The following is a 17,703-nucleotide window of genomic DNA, read 5'->3' as shown; positions in this document are numbered from 1 at the left end:
GCTTAGAGTTTTAGTCTTTATTAAAACAAGAAAAAAAAAGGAAGAAAAACAGGAAAGAAAAGTCAGGTACACCATAGACTATACATCACAGAAGTGTGTTACAACAGCAGAGATGCTGAACATTCACATAGTTCCCTTCAATGCATGCATGTGCTACCTATTCATTTTAGTTTATGTACAATAAAATTTACCGTTCTGTAAATGTTGGTTTTGTGCAACAGATTTTAAGATAATGAATAATGTGGTGAAGTCAATTTATCATAAGAGATCTAAAATGAACTTTACTGTCCAGACATGACAGAAAATAGCACGTGTCAAGGATCAGACTGCTAAAACACAAGTGATCGTCAAGGGTGACTTTCACCATGAATATAACCCAAGTGACTACAACAGCTTTGTCAATCAGTGTATTCTGGTATGGTAAGCTGTGAGACTGTGTGATAAACAATACTTACTCATTCATTCCTTTATTTAATCAGTACTTTAATATAAAAAGTGCCATCTGCATCCTGGTCTGCTTTTATTTAAGTCCCATAAAACCAAAAGTCAGGCTATCATTCCGTATGATGCCATAAAAGGGCATAAAAACAATAGCTGTTCCATGAAAGTATTTACAGAAATTCTGCCATCAGTCTAGGAAAGATACTGATAAAATATTCACTAAAAAACCAAGTAGTCCACAGCTAACAACCAGACACTGAAGCACAAATGTTCCATGAAGAAGGCTCAGGGTGAAAATTCAGCTTGCCATCACAGTAAACTGTCCTCAAGGTTTTTGACTAAACGTGACTGAAGGTGATCCACAATACTTCTCATCATGCCACTGAGCTGTTCATGCATCAGACCCAGTTCTCTCGGTGAACAGCGACTGAGCTCCTCAGTAGTTAGTCGAGCTCCCAAAGCAGAAACATCGGACAACAACTCCACAGACACCGGTGCTTCTTGTTTCTGCTCCGAAGCAGACAATAAATCTGACGACACCTCTGAAGCTGACGCCACCTCTGAAGAGACGACCTCTGCAGAAAAGAAATCCAGCACATCAAGATTCTAGCACTCATATACATGATCATGGCTTAGTACAGATCCCAAATTCATGTAGGAAAACTCTGGTAATACCTTGTGCATCTGACGCATCTGTAGCAACTGTGGATGTCTGCTCCTCCTCTTGATTTGGAGCTGCATCCATCTCTTCAGGTTCAGAGGTCATTTTCTCCATTTCATCAAAGCCTTTCAGGTCATCAGATCGCCCTTTTCGCTTGGTGGGACAAAAGAAAAAAAGAAAAAGACAGAAATTTGAGCAGAAAAGCTTAAAAGAAATTTTAGCAGTTAAGCAATTACTTATAAAGACAGTACCTGTTGTTCATGATAGTTTTTGAGTGCTTTCTTCACATTTGACAGCTTAGGTGAGCGAATGGGGAGCAGCTTGATTTCACTGGGGGTAAGGGCACTTAGATCTCCAACTGTTTTGATATTCCTAGCACGGACAAGCTGACCAAGGCCTCGAGGCCTAGATATGGAGAATAAACACATACAATTACAATAAAAAATTTTATAAAAGAAAAAGCAAACACAGATTACAAGATTACATCTTTCGTATCATTTTTCCCTGAAACTGCATGAAACTAAAATCTAAGACCCTGTTCCCATATTGTTTTTGTGTGACTTGCATTTGGATTGTAAACTGATAAGATTTTTTCAAATGTTGGTAATAAAATGGCGATATGGTGCATTATATGCAAATTCTCTCAAACATTCACTAGTCAGATAGTTTTCCCCTGTTCTTACTGTCTTAATAAACATAATGGCTGCTGCTTTTCACCAATACTTGCAAGAAGATGGGTGTTTAGAACAATTAGCCTCCTGTATTAATCACTGTGGTCATGAATCATGTAGGTTAAAACGTAAATGTACTGTAATGAGGTGGTGAATAATAATGAGGTGAAGTAAAGATTGACCAAACTGGCAGAGCAGCAGAGGAAGGCCCCACATTATTAAGAGGGGTCTGTGCTGATGAATGTGGCCAACAGAAACAGATGCATTTACACTCGTATGCCTGGCTAAAATGCATCTCAGACCAAATCCTTAAGTTTTAAATGAGCCTTGCGTGCATTCTCATTTGCATTTATGTAGCTAATCTCTATCCAGACATTATCCCTCAGAACACATGACCAGGTGTAAACAGGGTCCAACTTCCCAAAGCTGAACTCACTTCCCCCCCCTCACTCATTAATGCCATTTTTACTGCTATACATTGTGACTCACCACATGTGAGAGGAAATCTGCGGTAGAACAGCCTCCACAGGAGTAGAGCAACAGACCAGAGCTGGATAAACACAGTCCTTTGGAATGGGCCGGGGTTCTTGACTCATTTCTGAGATCTATTGCAAGGTTTAACAATGACAATGTTAAATTCAGGGTTTGTAAATTTTTTTAACAGTGGAATTCCATGACTTTTCTATGACAAATGAAATTTCCATGCCAAACTATTTAGCATAGTGCTCGGCAATATGTCATCTATACCGGTATACCATGATACTGACATACCATTTCCTCCTTAGTGATATTTTACGAATATATCTGATCGATATTTAATTTTGTGCACTTTACTCATGTCCTTGATGGTTTATATTCAACGTTTATCATTTCTTAAATCTCATTTTTTTAATCTTGTTATTAACTGATTTGAATATATTGCTTTGACCTTATTTGTTGCTGTAGTGATAAATGAAAGCTGAAATCTAAATGGCTAAGATTTCCTGCTGTGTTACAAATGCTCCATCCCAAACCACAAACTAGCACACTGAACAGTGTGTAATAATAACATATACCACTAGTGCACTCATTAGTGTAGTTGGTGAAGCGCAGAAGTGTGTGGTTTGGGATGCAGTGTTAGATCAGCCAGCGAGACACATTCAGCAGCTGCTTTGCTGTGCTGCACGTTAGCTGCTCATTAAACATTTCCAAGCCAATGTTGATTACGGCTGCATTTATTGAGGTAAATTAATGCATTTAATGAAGTACGCTGATGTTGGCTTCTTACTTCCCAGCTTTTGTAATTCATTCTACCTCAGTGTAATTGAAGCACCATTTGAGGTTAAACGGAAAATTCAAATGAAAAGCTGTCAAATAAGAAACTAACTTCAGCTTTATGTATGTGTATAAGTTTACTATTTAAGAGCTTTAGCAGCTCTGGTATCCACTTTTATTAGTTTTTGTAAAATCTGCATATCTCTGGAGATATGCAGGCTATATGGATCCAGTACACAGCATTTAGGAGAGGGATGAAATGAAGGTCAGTTAACTAAAAATAAATAAATAAATAAATAAAAAAACACCAAAAACACACACCACCACACCCACTCAACGTACACATACATACCAGGCATTTCTTCGAACTCTTGTACCCTGGACTGCGAAGGTTGCGGGGACTAAGTGTCAAAAGGCCTTTGGTTGGTGTTGTGATGTACTGCAATAAAAGTTCACTTTGATTAAAGACAAAAAATAACTTTTCTATACATAAATGTACTGATTTATTAACATTGATATAATACCTTGGGTTGACCAACAGTTTTTGACCTTGGGGAGCTAGTCCGTATTACTGGACTACGACGATCAATATCATCAGCCAATTCCTGCTGGTAAATTGGGTTCGCAAAGGACACTCGCCGGGACTGGGCAACAAAAAGAAAACGAGCCACACATTATAGTTTAACTTTCCTCCTGCAGCAATCAAAGTGGACGCCATGCAGATTTGATATCTAAAGATAATACTACCTTCAGAAGAGGGGAAGGAGAATCCTCTTCAAACTGTCTCTTCTGCCCTTTCTTGAGAATGCTCGTAGATGGTGAAGCAGATGGCGACCATACACCACGAGTTCCACTACTACTGGGACTTTGTCCCACTTCTTGGTCTCCATGTCTCACATCTGAGGTCTTCTGCTTGGGTGGAGAGTCTAGGCAAGTTTCTGTTGAGACCATCTGTAGAGGCACACACTCTTCACTGGGTAGATCAGTCTCAGGTTGAATATCTTTGTCATCTATCTGTGTGTCTTCACTATCCCCCTTTAAACGAGGAGCATCATCTAATTCAGTTCCTTCTGGAAGGGGTGTAACACCATCACCATCTGTTCCATGCACGTCTTCCTTCTCTGGCATTTCAAGCTTTTCTCCATCTTCATTCACAGATAAGTCAATGGCATTGTTTTGACTGACAGGAGCTTCAGACTGTTCTGGGCATTCAATCTTATCACCCATAGACCCACTATGGTTTTGAGAGGTACCTTGAGTGCTTGAACTTTGAAGTTGCTCCCGATCCAAAACGTTTTCTGAGGTACTGCTATTCTGCTCCTTTCCTTGGTGCTTACTCTCTGCATCATCTGCATTTTGGTCTTCTTTTGCCTGGGTCAAACCTTCCTTCATATCAGACAACTGGGTACCAGTTGCACTGAGCTCTTTCTCTGGGCTTTCAGTGGGTACTCCTGTGTCAGTTGAGTTAAGTAAAACTGTTGAACGCTCATCATTAGCAACCACAGGACAACTGTCTGGAGATGTCTCACTATGTTTTTCCATAAAGACAGGCTTGATGTTGCTCAGTTCAGATTCAGATGGCAAACTGTTCAATTCAAGAGGAACCTTATCTTTCATGTTTTGACAAACTTGAGAATCACTGCTAACATTTTCTTGTGAAGGCATACTACTACTACTGGCCAAAAGGCAGTTACAGCTGGTAGAACGCTTGCGTCCACGAATTTTTTTAATATGTGGGCATCTATGCAATTCTGGAGTCTTTAAAACAACTTTTTCAGGTAGCACTAGGCTATTCTGCAAAGATGCCACTGTTCCGTCCTCCAGAGGCTTCAGTTCAAGAACAGCACCCATTTCCTTAATGGTATCAACTTCCATTTTTAATTCATCACTTTTTTGTTCAGTTGATTTTGTTTCAGATATGCAATGTTCAATTACTGGCTCTTTGGCTGTGGAGACCTCCTCTTTGTCTTCTGCTTTGGCCTCACATGGCATACTAACATCTAAGCAGGCCTTTGGCTCTTTCTCAGACATTTCAATTGGATCTGCATTTTCTTTGTCCATCTTACTCTCAGAAACATTTTCATGTGTCATATTGTCTGGCATCACCTCAGAAGCCAATGATCTTTGTCCTCTAGCCTTTTTAGATCTTTGGCCTTCTCTGTTATCAGAACTATCAGACTCTGAGGTCTCAAGAGGCGCCAGCGAGCCTTGAGATGACCGGCGAGTGTTGTATTTGCCACGTCCTTGAGAGTCTTGTGTCTCTCTCATTGCCTCAGCCTGTGAGCTTTCAGAATTGATGGCATCTGATGGAGGAGTGTCTTTGCTGGCATTAATTTCTTCTTCGGCTCTCCTCCGTCTTCCTAATCTGCCTTTTGCAGGTGTCAATGTCTGCGAATCAGAATGACTCAGATCACTGACTGGTTCATTTTCAATCACTGGCTTATCTTTGTTTTGTGCATCAGTGGCCTCAGACCTCCTTGTTCTTCTTGGTCTGCCAGTTGACTGGCTATCAGCCCCTGTGTCAGATACTAATGTGTCTGCATGTTTGTTCTTCAAAATAGATATACCAGCTTGTGAGTCACTTTGAGAGCCCTCCTCATTTTGTTTTTTGCCTGAACCTTCAGGGCTGACAACAGACACTCTGGTCCGCCTAACAGGCCTACTATGTGACAGACTATCAGAGTCCCTTGTGTTATCTGTTTGACTTAATGGAGACTGCTTATTGGGAGATTCAGTCTGGCTAAGCTCTTTATTCTTACTTCTACTACTTCGGCCCTGTGATGAGTTTGAAGTTGTAGAAGGTGATACTTGTGAATCAGTCAGGCTATGTTCTTTAAGCTCACCAAACTGTGATCTACTGCTTTCACCCTTGTTCTCTTCAAGCACTTTACTTCTTCTGCTCCTGCCAGGCAAAATGCTGTCTGTCTGCTTGGTAAATGTGGGCTTCTGTGCATCAGTCAAAGCAGACTCATTAACAGAATCCGTTTTCTGCAATTTATTTTTTGATTCCTGATCTACTGAATCCTCTCCTGGTCGGACAGGCCTACTCCTACGTCTGCCTGACCTCCGTGGTTCAGTATGACTTGAACTTTGGGCAGGAACCTCTGAATTCCCCTCAAGGGAGGCTTTTTCAGGTTCTACCTCTACATTAGATTTATCCAAAGACTGATCACTATCAACTGATCCATTCAGACCTTGAGTCTGGGTATCTGGAATCACGTCGTCCTCATCTTCTGTGCCTTCGCTGGAACATTTCACCACTGACTTTACTTCTGCCATTATTTCCAATTTTTTTTCCTCAGTCTGAGGAGTAGACTGCTGGGCGATCATTCTAGAAGAGTCCTGAGCATCCTTTTTATCAGTTTCTGGCTGTGAGCAATAAGTGGCATTTGGAGTCGACTGTTGTGTCTTTTTGGTGTCCTGACTGCAAGAAGTCCTAGTAAGTGGGCCAGTAAATTTCGTAACACTTAAGGGACTGGCTGGCTTTCCTTCCGCATATTTCTCCAAGGTGATAAAGGACTGACGTCGGCTGCTAGGTTTTGGTGGCGTACCAGAGATCATGTCAGATGACCCTGATACATTTGGGCTTTGGTCTATTTTAGCAGAGTCCTCAGGCCCACTGACATCTGCCACTGAGATGTCTACAGGTGTTGGCATCTCAGTAGCTTGGTTTGCATCATTTGTTACTTTCTCTGGTACATCTGTCTCTGAGCAAATTTCTTCTTGGGCTTCTTTAGCATCCCCAGCAGGCAATTCCTCTCTCTCTAAATCCTGTTTATTTACACACACAACACACTTTAATGTATGCACTGTTAATTTACATGAATTATAATAAAACAGCCAGACACATTTAGACATTCATTTAGAATGATAACATTTAAGTAAATCAGATATTTCATCTTACCATGGTTTCAATCTTATTTGTGTCTGTAGTTTTAGGCTGTTCATCAGCTGGTAATATGTCCCTAAATGTAAACATATTTGGTAAGAAGCAAAGCACTAAAAGGTGATGTTTGGGTATAATGGCAAAAGACCAGTACATACATGGATTCCTCTTGGCTCTGAGTATACTGTGTAAAGACCGTAGCATCCAAAGAGGCATCCAGGTTATTGTACATAGCAGGGATGTCGTCCCTAGAAAAACAAACAATATAAATGCAATGCCTAAATATAGAAGGACATTTTGCAGGGGCTTAGAATCTGGCTTGCTTACAATCTTACCTTTTAGTCCTTTTGACCTCTTTCTGGTGTTCAGTCAGCACTCTCTCCTTTGGCTCAGGTGGGATGAAAACAAAATCCACTGATGCCTCCTCCTCAAGAACTTCTCGCCGTGGAGGTTTGGGAGATCCAAAATCTAGTTTCACCTACAAATAGTAGTTAGTTTGCGAGATCCAAAATCTAGTGTGTGTGAGTGTGTCTGTGTGTCCGTATATATATATATATATATATATATATATATCTCTCTCAAAACATCCATCTGTTAAGATCCCAAAAGTCAAGATCTTATTTCAGTTTACTTACAGATACAGGCTTGGAAGTTCCAGAGCTCTTTTCCTTTAGTTCTGCTGCTTTGGCCAGCAAGGATTCCCTCTTCCCTGCTGAGGACATCTTCATCCCACTGATTTCGGCATCAAGTTGGGAACACTCACTCTGATCAAAACATAAAAAAATTACCTACGCAACTAAAATGCCAGGATGCCATCTTAGGTTTAGCAATAAGACCAAAAAGAAACATGCCAAATTTTGGAAAAACGAAAAAAAAAACAACTCACTGAACACTGGCCACTGAAATCTTCTGCATTTTCAACTGCTTGAAAACCAGGTAAAATTAAGGGAGCCTTTTGCTTAGCTTGACTTAAAACAGGCCTATAAAAAAAACAGTTTTTGTTTGTCAACCAAATCTGTGCGAAAGTGCATGTAATACATAGACAAAATGGAGGGGAAAAAAATAAATAAATAAAAATCAAATTAAGTCTGAATAAACAAAATCTTTGTGGAAACTCTAGGGTTTTCAACTGAAATATGCATGGTGATTCTTATGTTCTTAAATATATAATACATTACACTTACGTGAGCATCTCCGGGTAAGTCAGTACAAGTGCATTTCCAAAAGTGGCATTCCAGAACTGAGTGACAGCTGAGCGGATATGCTTGCTTGTGTGTGGGAAAAGGACACAGAGCAAAGGAGACAGCACTGCCAGCAGCTCATCATCATACTGCAGCGCAGAGCGTGTCTGGAGGCAGCCAAGCATTTCACCCACCAGCTTCTCCAACTAATCCAGCGAGTAAATGAGAAGAACAAAACCCCAAATTAAAGAAACATATCCATAGTACTTCCTGATGGGAATCAATATCTGGATCATAAATACCTTGGATCCTAGAACTGAATGTGACTTTGATGGTTCACCTTCAGAGCTACATGGATAAAGGTAATAATTAAATGAGGACAGTATTCATTTTAAGAGATCATGACAATACCACACAGAAAAACTGCAACTCACCTTCCAACTTGTCCATAAAGAAGTGCAAGAGGTTTGGTGAGGGTAGCCAAAGACTCTTGGATAACATTGGGTAATGAAAGGTTTGTGAAAAGAGTAGAGACAATGGAGACTAGCATGACACCTATTCCACTTAAAACCACACTGCTCTCATCTGAAGAGTTCAAAGCCAGGAAGGCTTCTAAAGACTGCACCAGGAGGACATGGAAGTTTGAGAGGTTCCCCAAAGCTTTACTCCTCTTCCGGACCCAACCCAGAGGAGTGTGAGGGGCTAAGGAGGGAATGGTCCATTGTTAATCAAAAAAAAACATTACCAAGTTGTGCCTTTAAATATTTTAAACACAAGAAATATCTTACATTTCATCTTCTGCTGAAACCGAGCAGTAAATGGAGAGAAATCCACACTCTCAATGACTGAGAGCAAGATATTTGCTATTGCATCAAGAGTGGACAAATTCTAAAAGAGGGAGAAAATAAGAAAACTAAATTTATGACATGAACAACACATTTTTTTTTTATCCTATGTACAGTAGTAGCGGGCGATATACTGGTTCATCTGGAACATGGTATTAGTTTTGTCATTACCATGATAGCGGTATGCAAATAAATAAGAATGCAACATACAAACAGTGCAAAACACACTCATTTAGTTGCTGCATGAGTTAAGTAAGTCAAGTTTATTGTCAAAGGAGCACACATCAGACTGTAATGAGCTAATGTGTAAAAGGGGCAGCAAAGGGAGTGGAAGGAAAAACCAGTCTCACTCTAATCGTGTGAACGGCTTATAACATCTACTTGAGTGCAAGATCCATTTATATGAGACAAATGACTTTCGGACATAAATCAACATTCAGCACCATTTTTCTCAGAGAACCCGCTGTGGGCTTCAAATACACTCGCCTTTCTCATTACAGTTAGAAAACAGCTTTGACATCTGTCAATATTTTTTTCATTTTTGCTTTTGCTTTTTCACTGGAAAAAAAAAAGATTTACTTCAGTTGTTGAATATGGCTCTTATTAAAAATTAAAGGAAAACCAAAATAATATATCTTATACATTATCAATCTACTACAAAAGTCTACTTGAATATCCAAATAAAAAAAATACATAAATATACTATACTGTCAAATATACCGAATGTAAGTAGTCTTAATTACACTGTGATATAATTTTCTTTTGCCCAACCCCCCCACTACTGCTGTAAAGTAAGATATACAAAAATCAATCAATATATTCAAGTGAGCATGCTGCTCACCTTCAGGGCTTGAGCCTCCAGGGTAGCAGAAATCCTGGCACATAACTCTTCACAGCACACATTCTCCTCTGCTGTGGCCACCAAAGCTGAACAGCGTGCAAAAGCCTTGTATAATCGAGACCACGTGCTCAACATAGTCTTCTGAGTCATCTGCGTCAGCAGAAAAAGTCAATCCATATATAAAATAACTTGCACACAACTGCTGTGTGCACTACTTAAAATAGCATGGTACATAATGTGAACACAGTGTGTCTATAAGATCAGTTGATTGTATGCAGACTAAATAAATAAAAATATGTAGCTAGCCTCTGACCTGTGGAAGAGCAGAACCAGGCAAAAGGTGGGTAATGGGGAACATCAAGGCACTGTGAATTGCACTGAAGTTATGCTCCAGAGCATCTCCTTGGTTTACCTCATTTGTCTGAAAGAGGAAGCTGATTAATTTAAGCTAGTATAAGACAATTATAAAATGTAAGTGATTACAATGCTCACAACGAGAACTGTCAAAAAGTGAACTACGGTAACCACAGTGCAAACCTGTGTAATGGTATCAGTCAGAGGGTTCACAACCACACTCCACATTCGCCACAAATGCTCTTTGTTTTCCACAGCTTCCACATTGCGACTGACTGTTCCTAAAACTGCTTCCACAAAGGCCAGTGGGGACGTGGGTCCACAGAGACCACAACTGACAAGGGTCTCAAGACACAGGAAAAACCTACCAGATGACAAAAGAAACTTTCATTTGAGCTCATGGCTCAGATAGCTTGGCTTAAATTCCATATAAATTTTAAGCAATGCTTAAAGACTACAGTGGTTAATAGGGGCAAGCAGATCAGCTTGATAAAAACATAAAATATAAAAAAGGAGAATTTTACTAAATATTATATAATTAATAGCCAACATGGTTCACCTTTTTCACTGTGCCATTCTTGTTCTGATATTGATTTAGACAAAATTAAACACTGAATTAAAAATGCTTGAAAACACTCTGAAGTACTCACCTCTCATCAGCCACAAATGATGAGAGCAGGTTGTTGTTGTAGAAGAGGAGTATGAGGAAAAGAGCTGGGGTACCCTAGGGCAGAAATAAACAAAATGGTGTTTTATAAAGTGCCACAAACCAGCTCCCTACAAATAAGAAATCCCCCTCTCTCCCCCCCAAAAAAATCAAACAAGCTCACATTCAAGACATCCATGTTGGCTACTTGATATGCTGCAGACCCAAGCACTTTCTGAGGTATGCCCTTCACAGTGGCTTCCAGCAAAGCCTACATCAAAAAGACACAATATAAAAAATGGCACCTTTTAGTAGTGTTCCACACAGCCGTCTAGAAAGTACATTGCTGCACCATTTACCAATGTCTGGCACAAGATGAGTAGAAAAAACTCCCGTAATGGGCTAAGAACAAAATCCATCAACTTTAAGAGAGGATAATGTGTTTAAGAATTAAAAGTCTCCATGTGGTAGGACCTGTGGTAAGCATAAACAGTTGTTTGCGGACTGAAACGACTTACCAGACCACGTGGGGCTGGCAAGGCCTCAGAGGTCAAGATGGACTGTAGTGCCTGCAGTAGGAGAGTAAGCACCTCAGAACCCTGTCTCTCTTTCTTATTGCCAGCTGGAAATGAGAGAAGTAAAGACAGACAGATAATTGAACAGGAACACTTGCAGCATGCAAGGGTATGTGTGCAGATTTCTAAGTCACTCCATTCACTTACCAGTTTCTATTGTGGCACTGACAAGGTTGACCAGGCTATTCCAAATCAGACTAAGCAGTGCTTCTAAAAAAAACACATGAAACAAGACAAACATGAAACAAAAAGAATTGTTTGGTTAAATTTACAATTCAAACCAAGCTGCTGGATATGCTGTGTCTGAAAACAGAGCCCATTACAATGGTCATGACCACTGCTGTTTAACAAATTACTAATTTTTGAATCAATGAATGTTCTTCAAACGCAAATTCAATACAAGATGGGTAGTCCTACAGATTAGGAGTAAATGGTCAGTTTTTAAGAATTAAAATTTTCATAACCCACCAAGTGATTTAAGTGGGACCAACAGGCAAATGGTTTTATACATGGTTAGTGTTGCATAACAGTGTCACCCCCACAGTGTAGCACAGGGGTGAGACTTGGATGCTGAATAATGGAATTTTACTGGTAGTTGATGCCAAGTCATTTGGTAGAAACACCACTCAATGATCATGAATGGGGAGCTTAGTATAACTTGGAACTGTGAATGGAACATGGACCTTTATCTTCTCTTCCCAAAACGGAAGTATAGCTTTAGCTTCAAAGGCAAGCTTTATAACTATTACAATGTGAAAAAGACAGTACAATGATACTATCGTGCCTCTCCAAAATGTATAAATCTTTAACGTTTGGATCAATAAAACAGAACAACATTCATAACATGGCTTGTAGCATTCTAATCCTACACAGAGAAGAAATAAGTCTCACATTAAGGGTTGCCCTAACGCCAGTGATCCTGATGCATGACTTACCATAATTAACAAAGAAGGGGGAAAAAAGAAAAAAAGACTGGCTCAAAGCATTGACTCAAAGAACAATAAAGCATAGTTCATAAGGTAACTGAGCAAGGTGATCACCTGGAGCATCCTTGCCCACTGCAATGAAGCCAGTTTTAACAGCCGAGATGAAAGTGGAGGAGTGCTTGCTGAAGAAAGATTGGCTGCTCAAGAGGTTGTGCGTCAGAGGCTCTGAAAATTTTAAAAGTGCATATCTCAAGAGTACATAAGAAAATGCAGATTAAATTGTGTGAAAAAAAACAAATATTTAAATAAATACATTAATCAATTAATAATAATAATAACAATAATAGTAATAAGAATAAAAATAAGAAGAATAAGAATAAGACAATAAGAAGAAGAAGAATGGTGTCTTACCAAGACTGAGCTGCAGTTTGTTTTTAGTAGCAGCAGCAGTGGCCTGTGAGCCTAGAAAGTAGTGCAACAGCATTTCAAGTCCCAGCAGCTGGATGGAGGTGTAGGACTGGGGGACACTCATGCTGCTGTTGAGGCTACGAGAGGTAGCACCAGGACTGCTACATGAGGGAACACCTGAGATGGAGACATAGAAGGAAAAGGGGGGGGAAGAAAACACACACAACATGAAAGCATTACAAAAGTGGGTTTGGATTGTAACAAAAAATTTAAAGTGATTAAGTACCTAAAATGCATTTAAAAAGAACAGTAGCAAATGGTTTTTATACCTGATTTAGGGGTTGCCAGCCCGATGCCATTGCTCTGGCTAGTGCCTCTAGCAGGAGTGGTGGGGCACTGAAGCACTGATGCATCTGGAGAAAGTGTACTATGCAGCAGTGGTACACCAACCTGACACATGAGAGTTTAATACTGAATAGCTAGTTCAAGGCCACGTTTTCAGCACAGAGTATACTGGTAAAACTGGTATCCTTGTGACATTAGTTTTTTTGTTTACCTGATCAAAGTTAGAAGCTAGATTCGGCCCCAGTTTGACTACAAGGTACCACCAGACTTCTAATTTTGTCAGTAGCAGGGCTTCAGTCCTCACAAGAATGGAGCTGAGGGGCTGCATGAGCAGCTTCAATCGCTTGCTGCTACAGAGGATGTCTGCAAAACAACGAAAATATCCGGAGGAAAGACCAGGTTTTCATCCAGAAAAACTATGAAGTAATATGCGTAGCATTAGAAACACAGCTATATGTAACAATAAGCACTTATTTAAGTCAAGAGGACCAGGTTGTCAGCTTACCAGGGTTAAGTGCAAAGTTATCAATGAGGCTCTTCCAGGCTATGAAGGCAATTTTCTTAATGCTGGGTGAGGAACTGCGGAAGCCCAGCTCTTCTAAATACAGCAACGAGTTTATGAAGGCACCCCCTTTGTGGAGCAACTGAACAAAGACAAGAAAGCTAAGATTAATAACCAGTGACAAACATTTCTTCATGCGTGCAGCAGTTCTACAATAATCCACTGTGGTGGCATAATCCTCTGTTGCATGAATCTTACCTTGCCCAGTAGCTTGACAAATAAAGGCCAGAGCTTCAGCACGTTGCTTTCATTCTTAGTGGAGAATAGTTTCTGCATTTCAGGAATAAGTTTCTGAAAAAGAAGAGTCAGGCATGGCAGAATAAGGAGAAAAGGTAACTATAATACTGATATGATTCCATGTCATTAAACTACCTTTTCTATATAAACATCTGTTTAGTCATGAACATCATGGGCTTATTTGATGGAATCACCAGAACAATGGTTGGCAACGGGTGCTTTCATCACAAGCAAAAAGATTGTGGCAGTAATAAAGCAATATAAAATTCAAATTTAAGGCTACGTTACTGTAATAATCACTATACTGCAACGAACAATAGAGGTTGGAAGCAACTGGCTGCTGTCACATCTTCAAATTTAGTCTGAAGCTCTGTCAGCTTTATCAGTGGAGCACAGATGCTTAGATAATTTTGGCAAAACCTGATGTGTCTAACCCTGCTTACTCAGCATATCTAGGCATTAAAATGGCAGTCAAGGCAAACACTTACAGATGACATCATAGGCTCTACAATGGCAGCCACCTCCTGCTGCTTCTCCAGAAGAAGAGGCAGTCCCATCTCCAGGGCTGCAGCAGCACGTAGGCGCACTTTCGAGGCTGAGTGGACTACCAGAGGAATGACTAGTTTAGCCCAGCACACTGCTCCTTCACCCATCTGAGTGGGAGCCTGTTCCAGCAGCCTGCATTTGACAATATTTAACCAGATTAAAACAGGACAAGCAATATGTTTCACTTTGTATTTACCACACAAATATGCACTATTTCTTTAGCATGTATTTGTGACTGTTCACTTCAGTCAGCTCTACTGAAGTCCAATGATTGACAGTGACAGACACAAAATGTTACCAACTTGAGCTGGTAACCTGTGTTGATACTTGAGTATCAACACAGGTTATTTGAGGTTGCTACATTTATAAGCAAAGTAGCACAGGATGGGGTATACATACCTCACAGTACAGAGAAATTATATAATACTTTATGATAAAAAAAAAATATTAAATATTTACTTTATAACAACATTAAGTGACTCATGATCCATTAGGATTGACTGGATGTCTTTTGTCTGCATGGCATCTAGGGTCCTAAGGATTTCTGATGTCTGAAAAGATGAAGGAGACATAGATATGAGCATGGCATGCCTTAAAATTAAAAAGTAGGCAGATTGCAATGTGTCTTATTTACTGACCTTCTTGGACACCACTTCGGCAGGAAAATTCTGCTTTGAGATAACCCATAACGCTCGAGTGCATGTGTTTTTGTCTGTGGACTTTAACACCAGGGCACAAAGAGCTGACAATATCTCTTCTGCAAAATTTGCTGTAAGAAACAATGACAAATAAAAAACAATGACAAATCTTCCAGCATGTTTAAGATTTGCAGAGTGTATATGCGCTCCCTCCAATTTATTCTATAGTTTACCTGGGATGCCCGTGACAATGTTTGTGTTGAATACACAGAAGCCCAAAGCTTGAAGCGCAGCCTGACTCAGCTCCTCATTCTCACTGGATATGTGAGTCTGACAGAACACAGACAAAAGTGAATCAAGTATCAAGTACACTGAAGAACTTCAGAAATTGCAGGTTTCAGAAGACATTTCTAATAAGTACAAGCACTTAACAGCGCCAAACTTTAAATAAACACAAGCATTGATCATTAAGATTAGACAATGTAAGCAAATGATGGTAAAGTATGTAAGTGTCAGCAATTTAGCAAGCTACTTCACATGGCACCCACTCTCACCTGAAGAGCTTTACCCAGTCGTGAAAAGTGCTTTACGACTATAGGAAAGAACTGTCTCCCATCTTCTCCGCTGAGCCGACTAAAAATTTAAAAGCAAAATCATTTGATGCTTAGGGATGTGATATGAAATGGCAAGTATAACCATTTCAATAAGTAAGACAACCAATGGCAGATGCAGTAAGTTAGACAGTAGACAAACTGTATCACTCACTTGGCAATGGTGAGGTAAGCGTCAGTCTGCTCTGATGCTCCAGCTGCATTATCTTCCAGAGACTCCAGGAGAGGAAGAAGGCTGGAGCTAGAGAGAGGTACCGTGGCCATCATCCTCACACCCTGCAGGAACACAATCATTCCACCAGTGTTTTTTAGGTGCCCTACCATGCTGCCATTTTCACATCCAAGAGTAGGAAAACAAGACACTATGCACTGCACAGCACTTAACATGCAAACAAACATCTACCCAGAATCTGGACTTCCATAAATTCTAGTAGGCAACAGCCAGAAACTTGTTGGGAAAAATGGCATTATAAGTTATGCAAGGGAGCTTTTTAAAGAATACTTTAAACCACTAACTTAGGTTTTGTAGCTTATTAAGTTACTGAACACACCAAGACAGTTACGGACAGCAATTACTAAACATTATATACACTTTATGGATCCACAGCTAGTGGTTAACTATCACGAAATCTACACCAGACATGCGTTTCTAAAGTGAATCAATACGAATAATGTTACCAGCGCTGAAAATGCTGCGGAGATCATCGAGGTTAATTTACATTAATCAGCTTTAACACCAAATCAGTACGTTAAAGTGGATCGACTTTACTGGCTACGTGACTATGAGGAGGGTCTTTATCATTTGTGCATGTCAGCTAACAGGTGGCAGTGAAGCTAGAGACGCAAGGAACCAACAAACTGACACTAGACAGGATCTAAAAAAAATGTGTATGATCAAGTATTTACTGTCCAGAGAACGAAGCATCGGTCATTCAGTAAAGGTCTAAGCGTAGACGGTGACGTTAGCTCGGTTAGGTTAACCAGGTTAGCTTCCTTGCCTTCACCCTGCTCGGTACTTGGCTAACGTTTACCAACTGGCTAGAAGTGGGTTTACAGCAGCCTAACAGGCAGCTAACGCGACGTTATGACCTTTATAACCAGTGTTTGATTCGGCTGTCAACAATTTATTTTCTCGTAGCTACAGATTTACACCGTTTTAGTGAACGTTAGCTAGCCACTGCCTCCGTTTAGCGTCCTGTACACACACTGCAACAGCTCCCAGCTAATGACACGCAGCCAGAGGTTTTAAACATTTGGTGAGCGAGTTTGAAACGGCTAACACACAGCTAACGTACATAGCACTAGTTTTTCTTCAGTAAAATCACGCTGCGTTTACGGAGATGAAGTGAGGTGGAAATGGAGCCCAGTTTAGCCCGTTAGCGGCCTCATTTGTGGAGCTCCTGATACCAGCACGCTGCTAACCCACCCAACCCCCTTCCAGTCAGCACAGCTAAGCACGACACACGAAAAACAACAACAAAACATCACATTCACTCACCTCACAGTTATTAAAGGAACACAACCAACAAAAGACAACATGGACGGACAGGGCAACGTGAACCAAATCAACCGAGGGATGTTACACAAAACAAAAAACTGTGACTGTCACAAGTGCGAAGTTTCCTTCAGCTCCTCCAACCCCGCGAAAACGCTGGCGCCAAACGAGGCGCGCTCAACAGCGTCACCTTTCACCCGACGTAGTCACCGCCCGCTTATGAATAATTCAGTAGGAGAGGACCGCACTTAAAAAAGATGGTTCTTCAAGGGTTCTGCAGTAAAGATAGTGGTTCTGTATAGAACCATGAACACTCAAAGAACCCTTTACATACTTGAAGGGTTCTTTGCATGGATTGATGGACAATGTGTTGTATATGGGTCTACATAGAACCTTTTTGAAAATGGTTCTATATTCTACCAAAAAAGGTTCTGATATCAGTACGATGTCAAGCTTGTAACAATAGAAGAACCATTTTTTTTGCTGCTAGAACTATTTCTATTATAAGGTTTTCACTCACGTTTGCACCTGTGTGAATGTGATGTGACAATGAACGTGATGTGATTTGAGTGTTCATGGT

General features: G+C 40.3%; 1 protein-coding gene across 1 annotated transcript; it reads right to left on the bottom strand.

Moving 5' to 3' along the window:
* Positions 1 to 28: 28 nt before the first annotated feature.
* rif1 (replication timing regulatory factor 1) lies at positions 29 to 17,303 on the bottom strand. The gene is made up of 36 exons (XM_036565912.1): positions 17,127 to 17,303; positions 15,783 to 15,904; positions 15,572 to 15,650; positions 15,251 to 15,347; positions 15,018 to 15,148; positions 14,839 to 14,930; positions 14,322 to 14,511; positions 13,795 to 13,887; positions 13,540 to 13,678; positions 13,246 to 13,397; positions 13,019 to 13,139; positions 12,693 to 12,866; positions 12,396 to 12,506; positions 11,503 to 11,565; positions 11,299 to 11,402; positions 10,965 to 11,051; positions 10,785 to 10,858; positions 10,318 to 10,498; positions 10,094 to 10,201; positions 9,781 to 9,930; positions 8,883 to 8,982; positions 8,529 to 8,796; positions 8,397 to 8,442; positions 8,098 to 8,300; positions 7,800 to 7,893; positions 7,549 to 7,677; positions 7,249 to 7,391; positions 7,072 to 7,161; positions 6,932 to 6,992; positions 3,775 to 6,798; positions 3,552 to 3,671; positions 3,380 to 3,466; positions 2,263 to 2,378; positions 1,354 to 1,507; positions 1,117 to 1,255; positions 29 to 1,016 (listed from the first exon to the last, which is right to left on the bottom strand). The coding sequence occupies exons 2-36, from the start codon at positions 15,893 to 15,895 to the stop codon at positions 751 to 753; spliced, it is 7,299 nt and encodes a 2,432-aa protein (XP_036421805.1). The 5' UTR covers positions 15,896 to 15,904; positions 17,127 to 17,303; the 3' UTR covers positions 29 to 750.
* Between the last annotated feature and the right edge of the window lie 400 nt (positions 17,304 to 17,703).

This window comes from Colossoma macropomum, unplaced genomic scaffold (assembly GCF_904425465.1).
Source record: "Colossoma macropomum unplaced genomic scaffold, Colossoma_macropomum, whole genome shotgun sequence".
NCBI classification, from domain to species: domain Eukaryota; kingdom Metazoa; phylum Chordata; class Actinopteri; order Characiformes; family Serrasalmidae; genus Colossoma; species Colossoma macropomum.
Note: the sequence above shows the minus strand (reverse complement) of the source record. Positions and strands in the feature narration are given on the sequence as shown.